This window comes from Coregonus lavaretus (genome assembly GCF_964263955.1).
Source record: "Coregonus lavaretus genome assembly, chromosome: 3".
NCBI classification, from domain to species: domain Eukaryota; kingdom Metazoa; phylum Chordata; class Actinopteri; order Salmoniformes; family Salmonidae; genus Coregonus; species Coregonus lavaretus.
The window spans coordinates 27,080,552-27,095,382 of record NC_139990.1 but is presented as its reverse complement, the minus strand read 5'-3'; the positions used below and the strand labels follow the sequence as shown (position 1 = coordinate 27,095,382).

The window sequence follows — 14,831 nt, the reverse complement described above, 5'->3', positions numbered from 1 at the left end:
ATCTGAATTGTGGTAAATAAATAATAACGCCTTTGAAATGTAAACATTTCTTTATACACTGAGTGTACAAAACATTATGAACACCTGCTATTTTCCATGACATAGACTGACCAGGTGAATCCAGGTGAAAGCTATGATCCCTTATAGATGTCACTTGTTAAATCCACTTCAATCAGTGTAGATGAAGGGGAGGAGACAGGTTAAAGAAGGATTTTCAAGCATTGAGACAATTGAGACATGGATTGTGTGTGCCATACAGAGGGTGAATGGGCAAGACAAAATATTTAAGTGCCTTTGAATGGGGTATGGTAGTAGGTGCCAGGCGTACAAGTTTGAGTGTGTCAAGAACTGCAACGCTGATGGGTTTTTCACGTTCAACAGTTTCACGTGTGTATCAAGAATGGTCCACCACCCAAAGGACATCCAGCCAACTTGACAACTGTGGGAAGCATTGGAGTCAACATGGGCCAGCATCCCTGTGTAACGCTTTCGACACCTTGTAGAGTCCATGCCCCGATGAATTGAGGCTGTTCTGAGGGCAAAAGGTGGTGCAACTCCATAATAGGAAGGTGTTCCTAATGTTTTGTACACTCATAGAAATATCATTTGAACTATAAAAAGGTTTCAAACAAAACCTCAAATTTGATTGAAGTTTTTCCTTAAAGTAACTTTTTTGGGATGCAGCATAGTCTAACCAGTAAACACATGTGTTGCCTGTTTATCTCATTGACGTGCTGTTGTATATTCTCTCTTGTCCTCTCTTATAAACTCTCACTCAGTGTTTCACAGTCTGTCCTGGTCTCTAAAGGTCTGCTGAGTGTGTTGTGTGTTCCCAGTCTGTCTCTGAGAAGATGTCTGGTAACAAGACCTGCTGAAGGTTCCATCAATTATATTTGCTCAGGGAGATTGCCCCAGTTAATCAGCCTACTTTGAACATTCCATTAGAATCTTAAAACCTGCACTGACTGGTGGGTTATCATAATGGACATACAGGGAGGGACCACACATTGATATTTATCCAGTTAAAATTAGCTTTTGATCCACCATCAGGCTTTTTCTGTAGACATTCTTATTGTAAAGCTACATGCTTGGAAAGAGTTCACATATGTCCTGTTAAATTTCCTCGTCCCCTGCTGAGGGTAACCCACACAGAAAAATAGCATTTAATCCCGTTTTAATGCAGTCCTCCTTCTCCTTTCCTGTCTGTCCTGATGTGCCCCCCCTCTCTAAAACTGAGCAGTCAAACTACAGGCAGTATTGATCCAGCTACTACAGCTCTTGCTAATAATTCATACGTTCCTCCTTGGCCTTCTGTGTCTCCCTTCTGTTTCTCTCTCTCCTCTGCCTCCTGTCTCTCCCCTCTCCCTCCCTGTCTTTCTCTCCTTCCCTCCCCCGCTCTCTCTGTAACCACAGTGTGCCGGTGGATGAGAAATCGTCGAAGCACTGCTGCAAAGGCTTCTGCATTGACGTCCTCAAGCGATTGGCCAAAATAGTGGGCTTCTCCTATGACCTCTACCTGGTGACCAATGGCAGACATGGGAAGAGGGGGAGTGATGGGCAGTGGAATGGCATGGTCGGGGAGGTCAGCGGTCATGTATTTCTTCTTCTCTCTTTCTTTTCTCTCGTTCAAAAGAACGTATTCAAAAACATATTCAAGGGGTGCCATGCAATTCCTCCTTGAAATCCCCTAAAAGTAAACGTGGAGACAGAATGAGACCAAGAACTGTCAAATAGATTAATATTCCTATGGAGGAGTAACTCTGAAGTGTTTGGCTTGGAGTCTTGGGCAGATGTCTTGTTATTTCCAGGGAAGACAATCCCCCTCTGGGTGCTCAGGATTAATACGGGTGGTTAACAGAGAAGAGATGGGGATGTTAAGTGTAGCTCACACGCACAGTGACAGCTCAGCTAAGGGTGTGTTGTTGTGCTTACACAGCCACCGGGCTCCTGCTACCAGATGCAGGTGTCCCTTTTCCCCCGCTGCAAGGCTCCTCAGTCGCTTGACTCGCTCTCGAATCTCATTAACGTAACCATTTTACTACTGAGACAGCTGGAAGTGAGTGCCTGTGAACGTGAATGGGCCCGTTTTTTTCTGTTCCTAACTGCAGTTCCCCTCCCGCCCACCAGGTGGTTTATAAACGGGCGGACATGGCCATTGGCTCCCTGACCGTCAACAAGGAGAGGTCGGAGGCTGTGGAGTTCTCCGTGCCCTTCGTGGAGACGGGCATCAGCGTCATGGTCTCCCGTAGCAACGGCACCGTCTCGCCGTCGGCCTTCCTTGGTGAGCAGGGCTGACTAAGAGTTTATGAAGGGCTATGAAGGGCATATGATGTGCTATGAGGGGGCTATGAAGGGCCTATGATGGGCTGTGAAGGGCCTATGATAGGCTATGAAGGGTCTATGGTAACACACAACACCTGACACCCCAACCAACTTTATCCCCCATTAACAAGGAAAACCTTGATTTCTCTCTCTTGGTTTAGTATCAAAGTTGTCCAAGCAAGGTTTCACAGGCTTCTCAAATAAAATCCATAAACCTGTCTATATGTTCTTTTTTTCTTTATATTTTTTACTCATGTATTTTTCACTGTTGCCTTTGATGAAATTCTGTGTTCCAGTGGGCTATGCCGCCCCTCGATAATGAAGGGTGAAGATATTTAAGAGTAAAATATGTCTCTAAGGTAACGCCTCTACATTTCAAATTGCCTTAGCATAATTCTAGACTTTGCCCAACCATGTAGAGAGACTCAGTCTGCAGACAAGGCAGACATTTTAATCCTACAGTCATCGATTGAGATGTGATGGTATGTTTATATCTGCAGACAGATCTTAGATAATACAGTGTGAAACGCACCGGGGTAATGGCAACTCATCAGATATGACTCAGTAGTACACAGCAATCTGGCCATAGGAGACGGCTGTGCTGTAAGTAAAACAAGCTAGTTCAGACATGAACTCAAACAGCACAGACTGGATGTAGTCTTAGTTTCAGACACTCAAACAGCAAAGACTGTATATAGTCTTAGTTTCAGACACTCAAACAGCAAAGACTGGATATAGTCTTAGTTTCAGACAATCAAACAGCACAAACTGGATGTAGTCTTAGTTTCAGACACTCAAACAACACAGACTGTATGTCGTTCCCCCCCCTGAATGATTCATTTTAAACATGGACGTATATCTGTCTGTCAACTAAGATTTAGTAGACAATCTGGACATGTTCTGTATCCAATGGCTACCCAGAGGTTTTTTACCCCAAGGCAATTTAGTCTGAATCAAGGGTCACTGATTTGATGGTAACCTAAGGGTCCTTGGTTTGCTCTTAGTCTCTTGCCAAGAAAATATTGGGTCTTCAAGCCTGACTCTTTCTGTAAGGCTGTTTTCTTGAGACCATCAGCCATTTTCTCAACCATCTCGGTTTGACCGTAATATTTTTGATCTTGTAAGTTACTCCTCTATGACTAGGGTCAGACAGAATCTGAACCTCCAAAAATGATTTAAAGACAATTCCTTATTCCACTTGTGTAATATCAATAACCTCTTAATTTCATTACTATGCAATTACAGAGCAATTGCTTCATTACTTTGTAATAACACATTAATACAAGTAATTAGTTACTTCACAGGTATCAAATCAACATCATGGTACCACAAAACAATCCCTTTAAATTCCTCCTGTCTTTACCTATGACACGAGTGTAGTGGTTTGAGAATGGCTTTTTTGTAGAATTCCCTCCTTGGCTATGCTCCAATGTCAATGCTAGCAATACCACTTAGAATGCATGACTGTAATCTGTCTGTATAGTTAAACACACATCACTTGTTAGGGGGTTGCTGGGCCTTGTAAAAATGTACATACACAAATGCTCCACCACATACCCATATATATTTAATAAGGTTAGTAAATGCACAATGTGCATCCATTCTATATCAAAACTTTGTGCATTTACTAGCCTTATTAAAGGGATGAGGTGGAGCAATCATCTAATGCATGTCCAATACATTGTCTGTGTCCCAATGGCACCCTGTTCCCTATGTAGTGTGCTACTTTTGACGAGGGCCCAAAGGGCTCTACTAAAAAGTAGTTTACTACAGTGGGGTCCCAAATTATTGACACCCTTGATAAATATGAGCAATAATGACTGTATAAAATAAATAATTCAAATACTGAGCTATATTGTATTCCACCCCCAAAATATTGACACCCCTAAAGGTTCTTATAAATAATGTAGTCAAAAGTTTAGTATTTGGTCCCATATTCCTAGCATGCAATGACTACATCAAGCTTGTGACTCTACAAACTTGTTGGATGCATTTGCAGTTCGTTTTGGTTGTGTTTCAGATTATTGTCATTTTGGAGTCACTTTTATTGTAAAAATAAGAATAGAATATGTTTCTAAACACTTCTACATTAATGTGGATGCTACCATGATTACGGATAATCCTGAATGAATTGTGAATAATGATGAGTGAGAAAGTTACAGCGGGTCAAAGATCATACACCCAAGACATGCTAACCTCCCCTGTTATTGGTAATGGTGAGAAGTTAGCATGTCTTGGGGGTACAATCTTTGACCCGCTATAACTTTCTCACTCATCATTATTCACGATTCATTCAGGATTATCCACATTAACGTAGAAGGGTTTAGAAACATATTCTATTCTTATTTACAATAAAAGTGACTCCAAAAAGGCACAATACAATATTTACCATTATTTCTGTTGGGCACAAAATAATCTGAAACAAAACCAAAATGAACTGAAAAAGCATCCAACAAGTTTGTAGAGTCACAAGCTTTATGTAGTCATTGCGTGCTAGGAACATGGAACCAAATGTAGAATATGGGCCGTAGAAAAATTGGGAAAGTATATTATTTTATACTAATGCAATTGCTCAGAGAAAGAGATTGCAGGGTGCTACTTTTGACGAGGGCCCGTAGGGTGCTGTTTGCTTAGCTTCATTCTAAGTAATAAGCTAGTGAGAACCTTGGAACAGAACCCTTGTCTTTTTGATGTGATATTTCAGAGCCGTACAGCCCAGCTGTGTGGGTGATGATGTTCGTCATGTGCCTGTCCGTGGTCGCTGTCACGGTCTTTATTTTCGAGTTCTTCAGTCCCGTCGGCTACAACCGCAGCCTGCAAAGTGCAAAGAGTAAGTCATTTATTACAGTATGGTCATTATTATTTCAGGTTATCACCTGAAGCAATTGAAGTAGTCGTGATGAGTTACATACTGGTGTGAGTAGTACCCTGGGATATTTATTTCCCATTCAATGTCCATTTCTTTCTTTCTCTCTTTCTCTCTTTCTCTCTCTCTCTCTCTCTCTCTCTCTCTCTCTCTCTCTCTCTCTCTCTCTCTCTCTCTCTCTCTCTCTCTCTCTCTCTCTCTCTCTCTCTCTCTCTCTCTCTCTCTCTCTCTCGCTCTCTCTCTCATGCTCTCTCTCACTCATTGTCTCTCCCACTCCCCCTTCTCTCTTCCCCCCGACCTCTCGCTATCCAGAGACAGGAGGCTCTAAATTCACCATAGGGAAGTCTATCTGGCTGCTGTGGGCTCTGGTCTTCAATAACTCAGTGCCTGTGGAGAATCCCAGAGGAACCACCAGTAAGATCATGGTGCTGGTGTGGGCCTTCTTCGCTGTCATCTTCCTGGCCTCCTACACGGCCAACCTGGCAGCCTTCATGATCCAGGAGGAGTACATCGACACTGTGTCTGGCCTCAGCGACAAGAAGGTGTGTGAGTGAGGAGAGCGTTCTGATCCAAGGCCAAGATGGCCATAATGTCTGTTTCCATAGCACAGTGATGCCTCAATTCTTCACACTTCTCCCAAAGTGTGCACTTGCACATTATTTATCTATGGATTTAAAAGCATTGAATTGGTGGCAGGGCCATATGTATGCAGGGGCTTACCAGGGCTGAAGCCCCTGGGCCCAGCCCCTTGGGGGGCCCAAGAGGAAGCAAACAATTATATATGTATACTGAACAAAAATATAAATGCAACATGTAAAGTGTTGGTCCCATGTTTCATGAGATGAAATAAAAGATCCTCAACATTTTCCATACTCACAGAAAGCTTATTTCTCTCAAATTTGGTGCACAAATTTGTTTACATCCCTGTTAGTGAGCATTTCTCCTTTGCCAAGATAATCCATCCACCTGACAGGTGTGGAATATCAAGAAGCTGATTAAACAGCATGATCATTACACAGGTGCACCTTATGTTGGGGACAATAAAAGGCCACTCTAAAATGTGCAGTTTTGTCACACAACACAATGCCACAGATGTCTCAAGTTTGAGGGAGCATGCAATTGGCATACTGACTGCAGGAATCTCCACCAGAGCTGTTGCCAGATAATTTAATGTTCATTTCACTACCATCAACCACCTCCAACGTAGCTTTAGAGAATTTGGCAGTACGTTCAACCGGCCTCACAACCGCAGACCACGTGTAACCACGCCAGCCCAGGACCTCCACATCCGACTCCACCTGCGGGATTGTCTGAGACCAGCCACCCGGACAGCTGATGAAACTGAGGAGTATTTATGTCTGTAATAAAGCCCTTTTGTGGGGAAAAACTCATTCTGGTTGGCTAAGCCTGGCTCCCCAGTGGGAAGGCCTGGCTCCCAAGTGGGTGGGCCTATGCCCTCCCAGGCCCACCCATGGCTGCGCCCCTGCCCAGTCATGTGAAATCCATAGATTAGGGCCTAGTGAATTGATTTCAATTGACTGATTTCCTTATATGAACTATAACTCAGTAAAATCGTTGAAATTGTTGCATTTTGCATTAATATTTTTGTTCAGTATAGTATATATTTTGTATTTTTTTATTGCAACCGCCAACCACAGAAGGACTCATTAGCCCGCTCTCAATGAGTGTAGACAGCCTGCTGCTGCCTGCTGCCGCTCTGCTAATCATCAGATGGGGGAGGAGAGAAGGTAGGGGGCCCACATGGGTAACTGGGGGGCCCTGCCTTTATTGGGTAACTGATTAATAAAATAAATATATATAAACTGCATAATAAATAAGTGTGACTGGTCAATTATGTGAGTCAGGGGCTGAAGAGGCAAAAAAAACTGGTGATATTTTTTGTATTATTAAATTGTTTTATGCAACCACCCCAGAGCATCATTTTGCCACAGAGGATCAATAGTTCATAAAAAATTATTACGGATAAATTTTTATCACACTCACATACAGGTACAGTACCTTCCAAAAGTATTCATCCCCCTTGGCGTTTTTCCTACTTTGTTGCATTACAACCTGTAATTTAAATGGATTTTATTTGGATTTCATGTAATGGACATACACAAAATTCCACCAAGCAAGGGGCACCATGAAGACCAAGGAGCTCTCCAAACAGGTCAGGGACAAAGTTGTGGAGAAGTACAGATCAGGATTGGGTTATAAAAATATCAGAAACTTTGAACATCCCACGGAGCACCATTAAATCCATGATTAAAAAATTGAAAGAATATGGCACCACAACAAACCTGCCAAGAGAGGGCCGCCCACCAAAACTCACGGACCAGGCAAGGAGGGCATTAATCAGAGAGGCAACAAAGAGACCAAAGATAACCCTGAAGGAGCTGCAAAGCTCCACAGCAGAGATTGGAGTATCTGTCCATAGGACCACTTTAAGCCGTACACTCCACAGAGCTGGCTTTACGGAAGAGTGGCCAGAAAAAAGCCATTGCTTAAAGAAAAAAATAAGCAAACACGTTTGGTGTTCGCCAAAAGCCATGTGGGAGACTCCCCAAACATATGGAAGAAGGTACTATGGTCAGATGATACTAAAATTGAGCTTTTTGGCCATCAAGGAAAACGCTATGTCTGGCGCAAACCCAACACTTCTCATCACCCTGAGAACACCATCCCCACAGTGAAGCATGGTGGTGGCAGCATCATGCTGTGGGGATGTTTTTCATCGGCAGGGACTGGGAAACTGGTCAGAATTGAAGGAATGATGGATGGCGCTAAATACAAGGAAATTCTTGAGGGAAACCTGTTTCAGTCTTCCAGAGATTTGAGAATGAATCCTCAATCCAATTGAGAATCTGTGGTATGACTTAAAGATTGCTGTACACCAGAGGAACCCATCCAACTTGAAGGAGCTGGAGCAGTTTTGCCTTGAAGAATGGGCAAAAATCCCAGTGGCTAGATGTGCCAAGCTTATAGAGACATACCCCAAGAGACTTGCAGCTGTAATTGCTGCAAAAGTTGTCTCTACAAAGTATTGACTTTGGGGGGGGTGAATAGTTCTGCACGCTCAAGTTTTCTGTTTCACAAAAAAAATATTTTGCATCTTCAAAGTGGTAGACATGTTGTGTAAATCAAATGATACAACCCCCCCCCCCCCCCCCCCCCCCCCAAAAAAAAAAAACAAATCAATTTTAATTCCAGGTTGTAAGGCAACAAAATAGGAAAAATGCCAAGGGGGTGAATACTTTCGCAAGCCACTGTATCTACCAAAATAAAGGAAACACCAACATAAAGTTTCTTTAAAGGGTGTTGGGCCACCAAGAGCTGCCAGAACAGCTTCAATGTGTCTTGGCATACAGTGGGGAAAAAAGTATTTAGTCAGCCACCAATTGTGCAAGTTCTCCCACTTAAAAAGATGAGAGAGGCCTGTAATTTTCATCATAGGTACACGTCAACTATGACAGACAAATTGAGAAAAAAGAATCCAGAAAATCACATTGTAGGATTTTTAATGAATTTATTTGCAAATTATGGTGGAAAATAAGTATTTGGTCACCTACAAACAAGCAAGATTTCTGGCTCTCACAGACCTGTAACTTCTTTAAGAGGCTCCTCTGTCCTCCACTCGTTACCTGTATTTATGGCACCTGTTTGAACTTGTTAACAGTATAAAAGACACCTGTCCACAACCTCAAACAGTCACACTCCAAACTCCACTATGGCCAAGACCAAAGAGCTGTCAAAGGACACCAGAAACAAAATTGTAGACCTGCACCAGGCTGGGAAGACTGAATCTGCAATAGGTAAGCAGCTTGGTTTGAAGAAATCAACTGTGGGAGCAATTATTAGGAAATGGAAGACATACAAGACCACTGATAATCTCCCTCGATCTGGGGCTCCACGCAAGATCTCACCCCGTGGGGTCAAAATGATCACAAGAACGGTGAGCAAAAATCCCAGAACCACACGGGGGGACCTAGTGAATGACCTGCAGAGAGCTGGGACCAAAGTAACAAAGCCTACCATCAGTAACACACTACGCCGCCAGGGACTCAAATCCTGCAGTGCCAGACGTGTCCCCCTGCTTAAGCCAGTACATGTCCAGGCCCGTCTGAAGTTTGCTAGAGTGCATTTGGATGATCCAGAAGAGGATTGGGAGAATGTCATATGGTCAGATGAAACCAAAATAGAACTTTTTGGTAAAAACTCAACTCGTCGTGTTTGGAGGACAAAGAATGCTGAGTTGCATCCAAAGAACACCATACCTACTGTGAAGCATGGGGGTGGAAACATCATGCTTTGGGGCTGTTTTTCTGCAAAGGGACCAGGACGACTGATCCGTGTAAAGGAAAGAATGAATGGGGCCATGTATCGTGAGATTTTGAGTGAAAACCTCCTTCCATCAGCAAGGGCATTGAAGATGAAACGTGGCTGGGTCTTTCAGCATGACAATGATCCCAAACACACCGCCTGGGCAACGAAGGAGTGGCTTCGTAAGAAGCATTTCAAGGTCCTGGAGTGGCCTAGCCAGTCTCCAGATCTCAACCCCATAGAAAATCTTTGGAGGGAGTTGAAAGTCCGTGTTGCCAGCGACAGCCACAAAACATCACTGCTCTAGAGGAGATCTGCATGGAGGAATGGGCCAAAATACCAGCAACAGTGTGTGAAAACCTTGTGAAGACTTACAAAAAACGTTTGACCTGTGTCATTGCCAACAAAGGGTATATAACAAAGTATTGAGAAACTTTTGTTATTGACCAAATACTTATTTTCCACCATAATTTGCAAATAAATTCATAAAAAATCCTACAATGTGATTTTCTGGATTTTTATTTCTCATTTTGTATGTCATAGTTGACGTGTACCTATGATGAAAATTACAGGCCTCTCTCATCTTTTTAAGTGGGAGAACTTGCACAATTGGTGGCTGACTAATTACTTTTTTCCCCCACTGTAAATTCTACAAGTGGACCTAAACCATGCCAGGAAATTGCACCCCACACCATAACATACAGTATACTTTGTATCCCTTGTTTACTCAAGTGTTTCCTTTATTTAGGCAGTTACTGGTATGCCTACAGTCGGGAAAAAAGTATTTGATCCCCTGCTGATTTTGTACGTTTGCCCACTGACAAAGTCATGATCAGTCTATAATTTGTATGGTAGGTTTATTTGAACAGTGAGAGACAGAATAACAACAAAAAAATCCAGAAAAACGCATGTCAAAAATGTTATAAATTGATTTGCATTTTAATGAGGGAAATAAGTATTTGACCCCTCTGCAAAACATGACTTAGTACTTGGTGGCAAAACCCTTGTTGCAATCACAGAGGTCAGACCTTTCTTGTAGTTGGCCACCAGGTTTGCACACATCTCAGGAGGGATTTTGTTCCACTCCTCTTTGCAGATCTTCTCCAAGTCATTAAGGTTTCGAGGCTGACGTTTGGCAACTCGAACCTTCAGCTCCCTCCACAGATTTTCTATGGGATTAAGGTCTGGAGACTGGCTAGGCCACTCCAGGACCTTAATGTGCTTCTTCTTGAGCCACTCCTTTGTTGCCTTGGCCGTGTGTTTTGGGTCATTGTCATGCTGGAATACCCATCCACAACCCATTTTCAATGCCCTGGCTGAGGGAAGGAGGTTCTCACCCAAGATTTGACGGTACATGGCCCTGTCCATCGTCCCTTTGATGCGGTGAAGTTGTCCTGTCCCCTTAGCAGAAAAACACCCCCAAAGCATAATGTTTCCACCTCCATGTTTGACGGTGGGGATGGTGTTCTTGGGGTCATAGGCAGCATTCCTCCTCCTCCAAACACGGCTAGTTGAGTTGATGCCAAAGAGCTCGATTTTGGTCTCATCTGACCACAACACTTTCACCCAGTTCTCCTCTGAATCATTCAGATGTTCATTGGCAAACTTCAGACGGCCCTGTATATGTGCTTTCTTGAGCAGGTGGACCTTGCGGGCGCTGCAGGATTTCAGTCCTATACGGCGTAGTGTGTTACCAATGGTTTTATTGGTGACTATGGTCCCAGCTGCCTTGAGATCATTGACAAGATCCTCCCGTGTAGTTCTGGGCTGATTCCTCAAAGTTCTCATGATCATTGCAACTCCACGAGGTGAGATCTTGCATGGAGCCCCAGGTTGAGGGAGATTGACAGTTCTTTTGTGTTTCTTCCATTTGCGAATAATCGCACCAACTGTTGTCACCTTCTCACCAAGCTGCTTGGCGATGGTCTTGTAGCCCATTCCAGCCTTGTGTAGGTCTGCAATCTTGTCCCTGACATCCTTGGAGAGCTCTTTGGTCTTGGCCATGGTGGAGAGTTTGGAATCTGATTGATTGATTGCTTCTGTGGACAGGTGTCTTTTATACAGGTAACAAGCTGAGATTAGGAGCACTCCCTTTAAGAGTGTGCTTCTAATCTCAGCTCGTTACCTGTATAAAAGACACCTGGGAGCCAGAAATCTTTCTGATTGAGAGGGGGTCAAATACAGTGGGGAGAACAAGTATTTGATACACTGCCGATTTTGCAGATTTTCCTACTTACAAAGCATGTAGAGGTCTGTAATTTTTTTTATCATTAGGTACACTTCAACTGTGAGAGACGGAATCTAAAACAAAAATCCAGAAAATCACATTGTATGATTTTTAAGTAATTCATTTGCATTTTATTGCATGACATAAGTATTTGATCACCTACCAACCAGTAAGAATTCCGGCTCTCACAGACCTGTTAGTTTTTCTTTAAGAAGCCCTCCTGTTCTCCACTCATTACCTGTATTTACTGCACCTGTTTGAACTCGTTACCTGTATAAAAGACACCTGTCCACACACTCAATCAAACAGACTCCAACCTCTCCACAATGGCTAAGACCAGAGAGCTGTGTAAGGACATCAGGGATAGAATTGTAGACCTGCACAAGGCTGGGATGGGCTACAGGACAATAGGCAAGCAGCTTGGTGATAGGCAACAACTGTTGGCGCAATTATTAGAAAATGGAAGAAGTTCAAGATGACAGTCAATCAACCTCGGTCTGGGGCTCCATGCAAGATCTCACCTCGTGGGGCATCAATGATCATGAGGAAGGTGAGGGATCAGCCCAGAACTACACGGCAGGACCTGGTCAATGACCTGAAGAGAGCTGGGACCACAGTCTCAAAGAAAACCATTAGTAACACACTACGCCGTCATGGATTAAAATCCTGCAGCGCACGCAAGGTCCCCCTGCTCAAGCCAGCGCATGTCCAGGCCCGTCTGAAGTTTGCCAATGACCATCTGGATGATCCAGAGGAGGAATGGGAGAAGGTCATGTGGTCTGATGAGACAAAAATTGAGCTTTTTGGTCTAAACTCCACTCGCCGTGTTTGGAGGAAGAAGAAGGATGAGTACAACCCCAACCGTGAAGCATGAAGGTGGAAACATCATTCTTTGGGGATGCTTTTCTGCAAAGGGGACAGGACGACTGCACCGTATTGAGGGGAGGATGGATGGGGCCATGTATCGCGAGATCTTGGCCAACAACCTCCTTCCCTCAGTAAGAGTATTGAAGATGGGTCATGGCTGGGTCTTCCAGCATGACAACGACCCGAAACACACAGCCAGGGCAACTAAGGAGTGTCTTCGTAAGAAGCATCTCAAGGTCCTGGAGTGGCCTAGCCAGTCTCCAGACCTGAACCCAATAGAAAATCTTTGGAGGGAGCTGAAAGTCCGTATTGCCCAGCGACAGCCCCGAAACCTGAAGGATCTGGAGAAGGTCTGTATGGAGGAGTGGGCCAAAATCCCTGCTGCAGTGTGTGCAAACCTGGTCAAGACCTACAGGAAACGTATGATCTCTCTAATTGCAAACAAAGGTTTCTGTACCAAATATTAAGTTCTGCTTTTCTGATGTATCAAATACTTATGTCATGCAATAAAATGCAAATTAATTACTTAAAAATCATACAATGTGATTTTCTGGATTTCTGTTTTAGATTCCATCTCTCACAGTTGAAGTGTACCTATGATAAAAATTACAGACCTCTACATGCTTTGTAAGTAGGAAAACATGCAAATCGGCAGTGTATCAAATATTTGTTCTCCCCACTGTACCTCTTTCCCTAATTAAAATGCTAATCAATTTATAACATTTTTGACATGCGTTTTTCTGGATTTTGTTGTTGTTATTCTGTCTCTCACTGTTCAAATAAACCTACCATTAAAATTATAGACTGATAATTTCTTTGTCAGTGGGCAAACGTACAAAATCAGCAGGGGATCAAATACTTTTTTCCCTCACTGTATAATCCATAGAAGGGTTTTGTAACTTCTTACCCTGGCAATTTGACTGTTAAACTCATGGGTACACTAGCAATGGATGCCAGTCCAGAATTGAACTGCCATCTATGGATTATATTTCTATGGTTGGTTGCGGTTGTCGGTTTGCCTTTTGCAGATTCTAATCTTTCTGTAGAACCAATAGAAACACATTTTTCTCAACAACTCCCAATTCTTTGCGAACAGCAGCACTGTTTTCCAAAAAATTGCATAATGTAGCCTACTGTAGCCTATGATATATACACTATATATACAAAAGTATGTGGCCACCCCTTCAAATTAGTGGATTCGGCTATTTCAGCCATACCCGTTGCTGACAGGTGTGCAATCTCCATAGACAAACATGGGCTGTAGAATGGACTTACTGAAGAGCTCAGTGACTTTCAATGTAGCACCGTCATAGGACGCCACCTTTCTAACAAGTCAGTTTGTCAAATTTCTGCCCTGCTAGAGCTGCCCCGGTCAACTGTAAGTGCTCTTATTGTGAAGTGGAAACTTCTAGGAGCAACAATGGCTCAACCGCGAAGTGATAGGCCACACAAGCTCACAGAAGGGGACCGCTGAGTGCTGAAGGGCGTAGTGCGTAAAAATCGTCTGTCCTCGGTTGAAACACTCACTACCGAGTTTCAAACTGCCTCTGAAAGCAACGTCAGCACATTAACTGTTCGTCGGGAGCTTCAAGAAATGGGTTTCCACGGCCGAGCAGCCGCAGATCAAGCTTAAGATCACCATGCGCAATGCCAAGCGTTGGCTGAAGTGGTGTAAAGCTTGCCGCCATTGGACTCTGGAGCAGTGGAAACATATTTCTCTGGAGTGATGAATCACACTTCACCATCTGGCAGTCCGACTGACAAATCTTAGTTTGGCGGATCCCAGGAGAACGCTACCTGCCCCAATGCATAGTGCCAAATGTAAAGTTTGGTGGAGGACGAATAATGGTCTGGGGCTGTTTTTCATGGTTCGGGCTAGGCCCCTTAGTTCCAGTGAAGGGACATTCTAGACGATTATGTGCTTCCAAATTTGTGGCAACAGTTTGGGGAGGGCCTTTTACTGTTTCAGCATGACAATGCCCCCATGCACAAAGCAAGGTCCATACAGAAATGGTTTGTCTAGATCGGTGTGGAAGAACTTGACTGGCCTGCACTGTCACGGCCGTCTACGGAAGGAGTGGACCAAAGCGCAGCGTTTGTAGCGAACATGACTTTATTAAAGTTAAAGTGCACGAACGAGAAAACAATAAACAATGACGGATAGTGAAGTCCTCAGTACACAGACTGAAACATGGAACAAAAACCCACAACCCTAAGGTGAACACT

At 43.6% G+C, this 14,831-nt stretch overlaps 1 protein-coding gene across 1 annotated transcript in view; it reads left to right on the top strand.

Annotated features, from left to right (window-relative positions):
- LOC311106971 (glutamate receptor ionotropic, NMDA 2D-like) overlaps positions 1–14,831 on the top strand; it is a gene marked incomplete at both ends in the record, with an annotated part of 75,116 nt that overhangs the window by 43,172 nt on the left and 17,113 nt on the right. The window contains 4 exons of the mRNA XM_084149388.1: positions 1,414–1,582; positions 2,128–2,281; positions 5,027–5,152; positions 5,501–5,730. Of these exons, the coding sequence (XP_084005514.1) occupies positions 1,414–1,582; positions 2,128–2,281; positions 5,027–5,152; positions 5,501–5,730 (679 nt within the window). The remainder of the gene's footprint in view (positions 1–1,413; positions 1,583–2,127; positions 2,282–5,026; positions 5,153–5,500; positions 5,731–14,831) is intronic.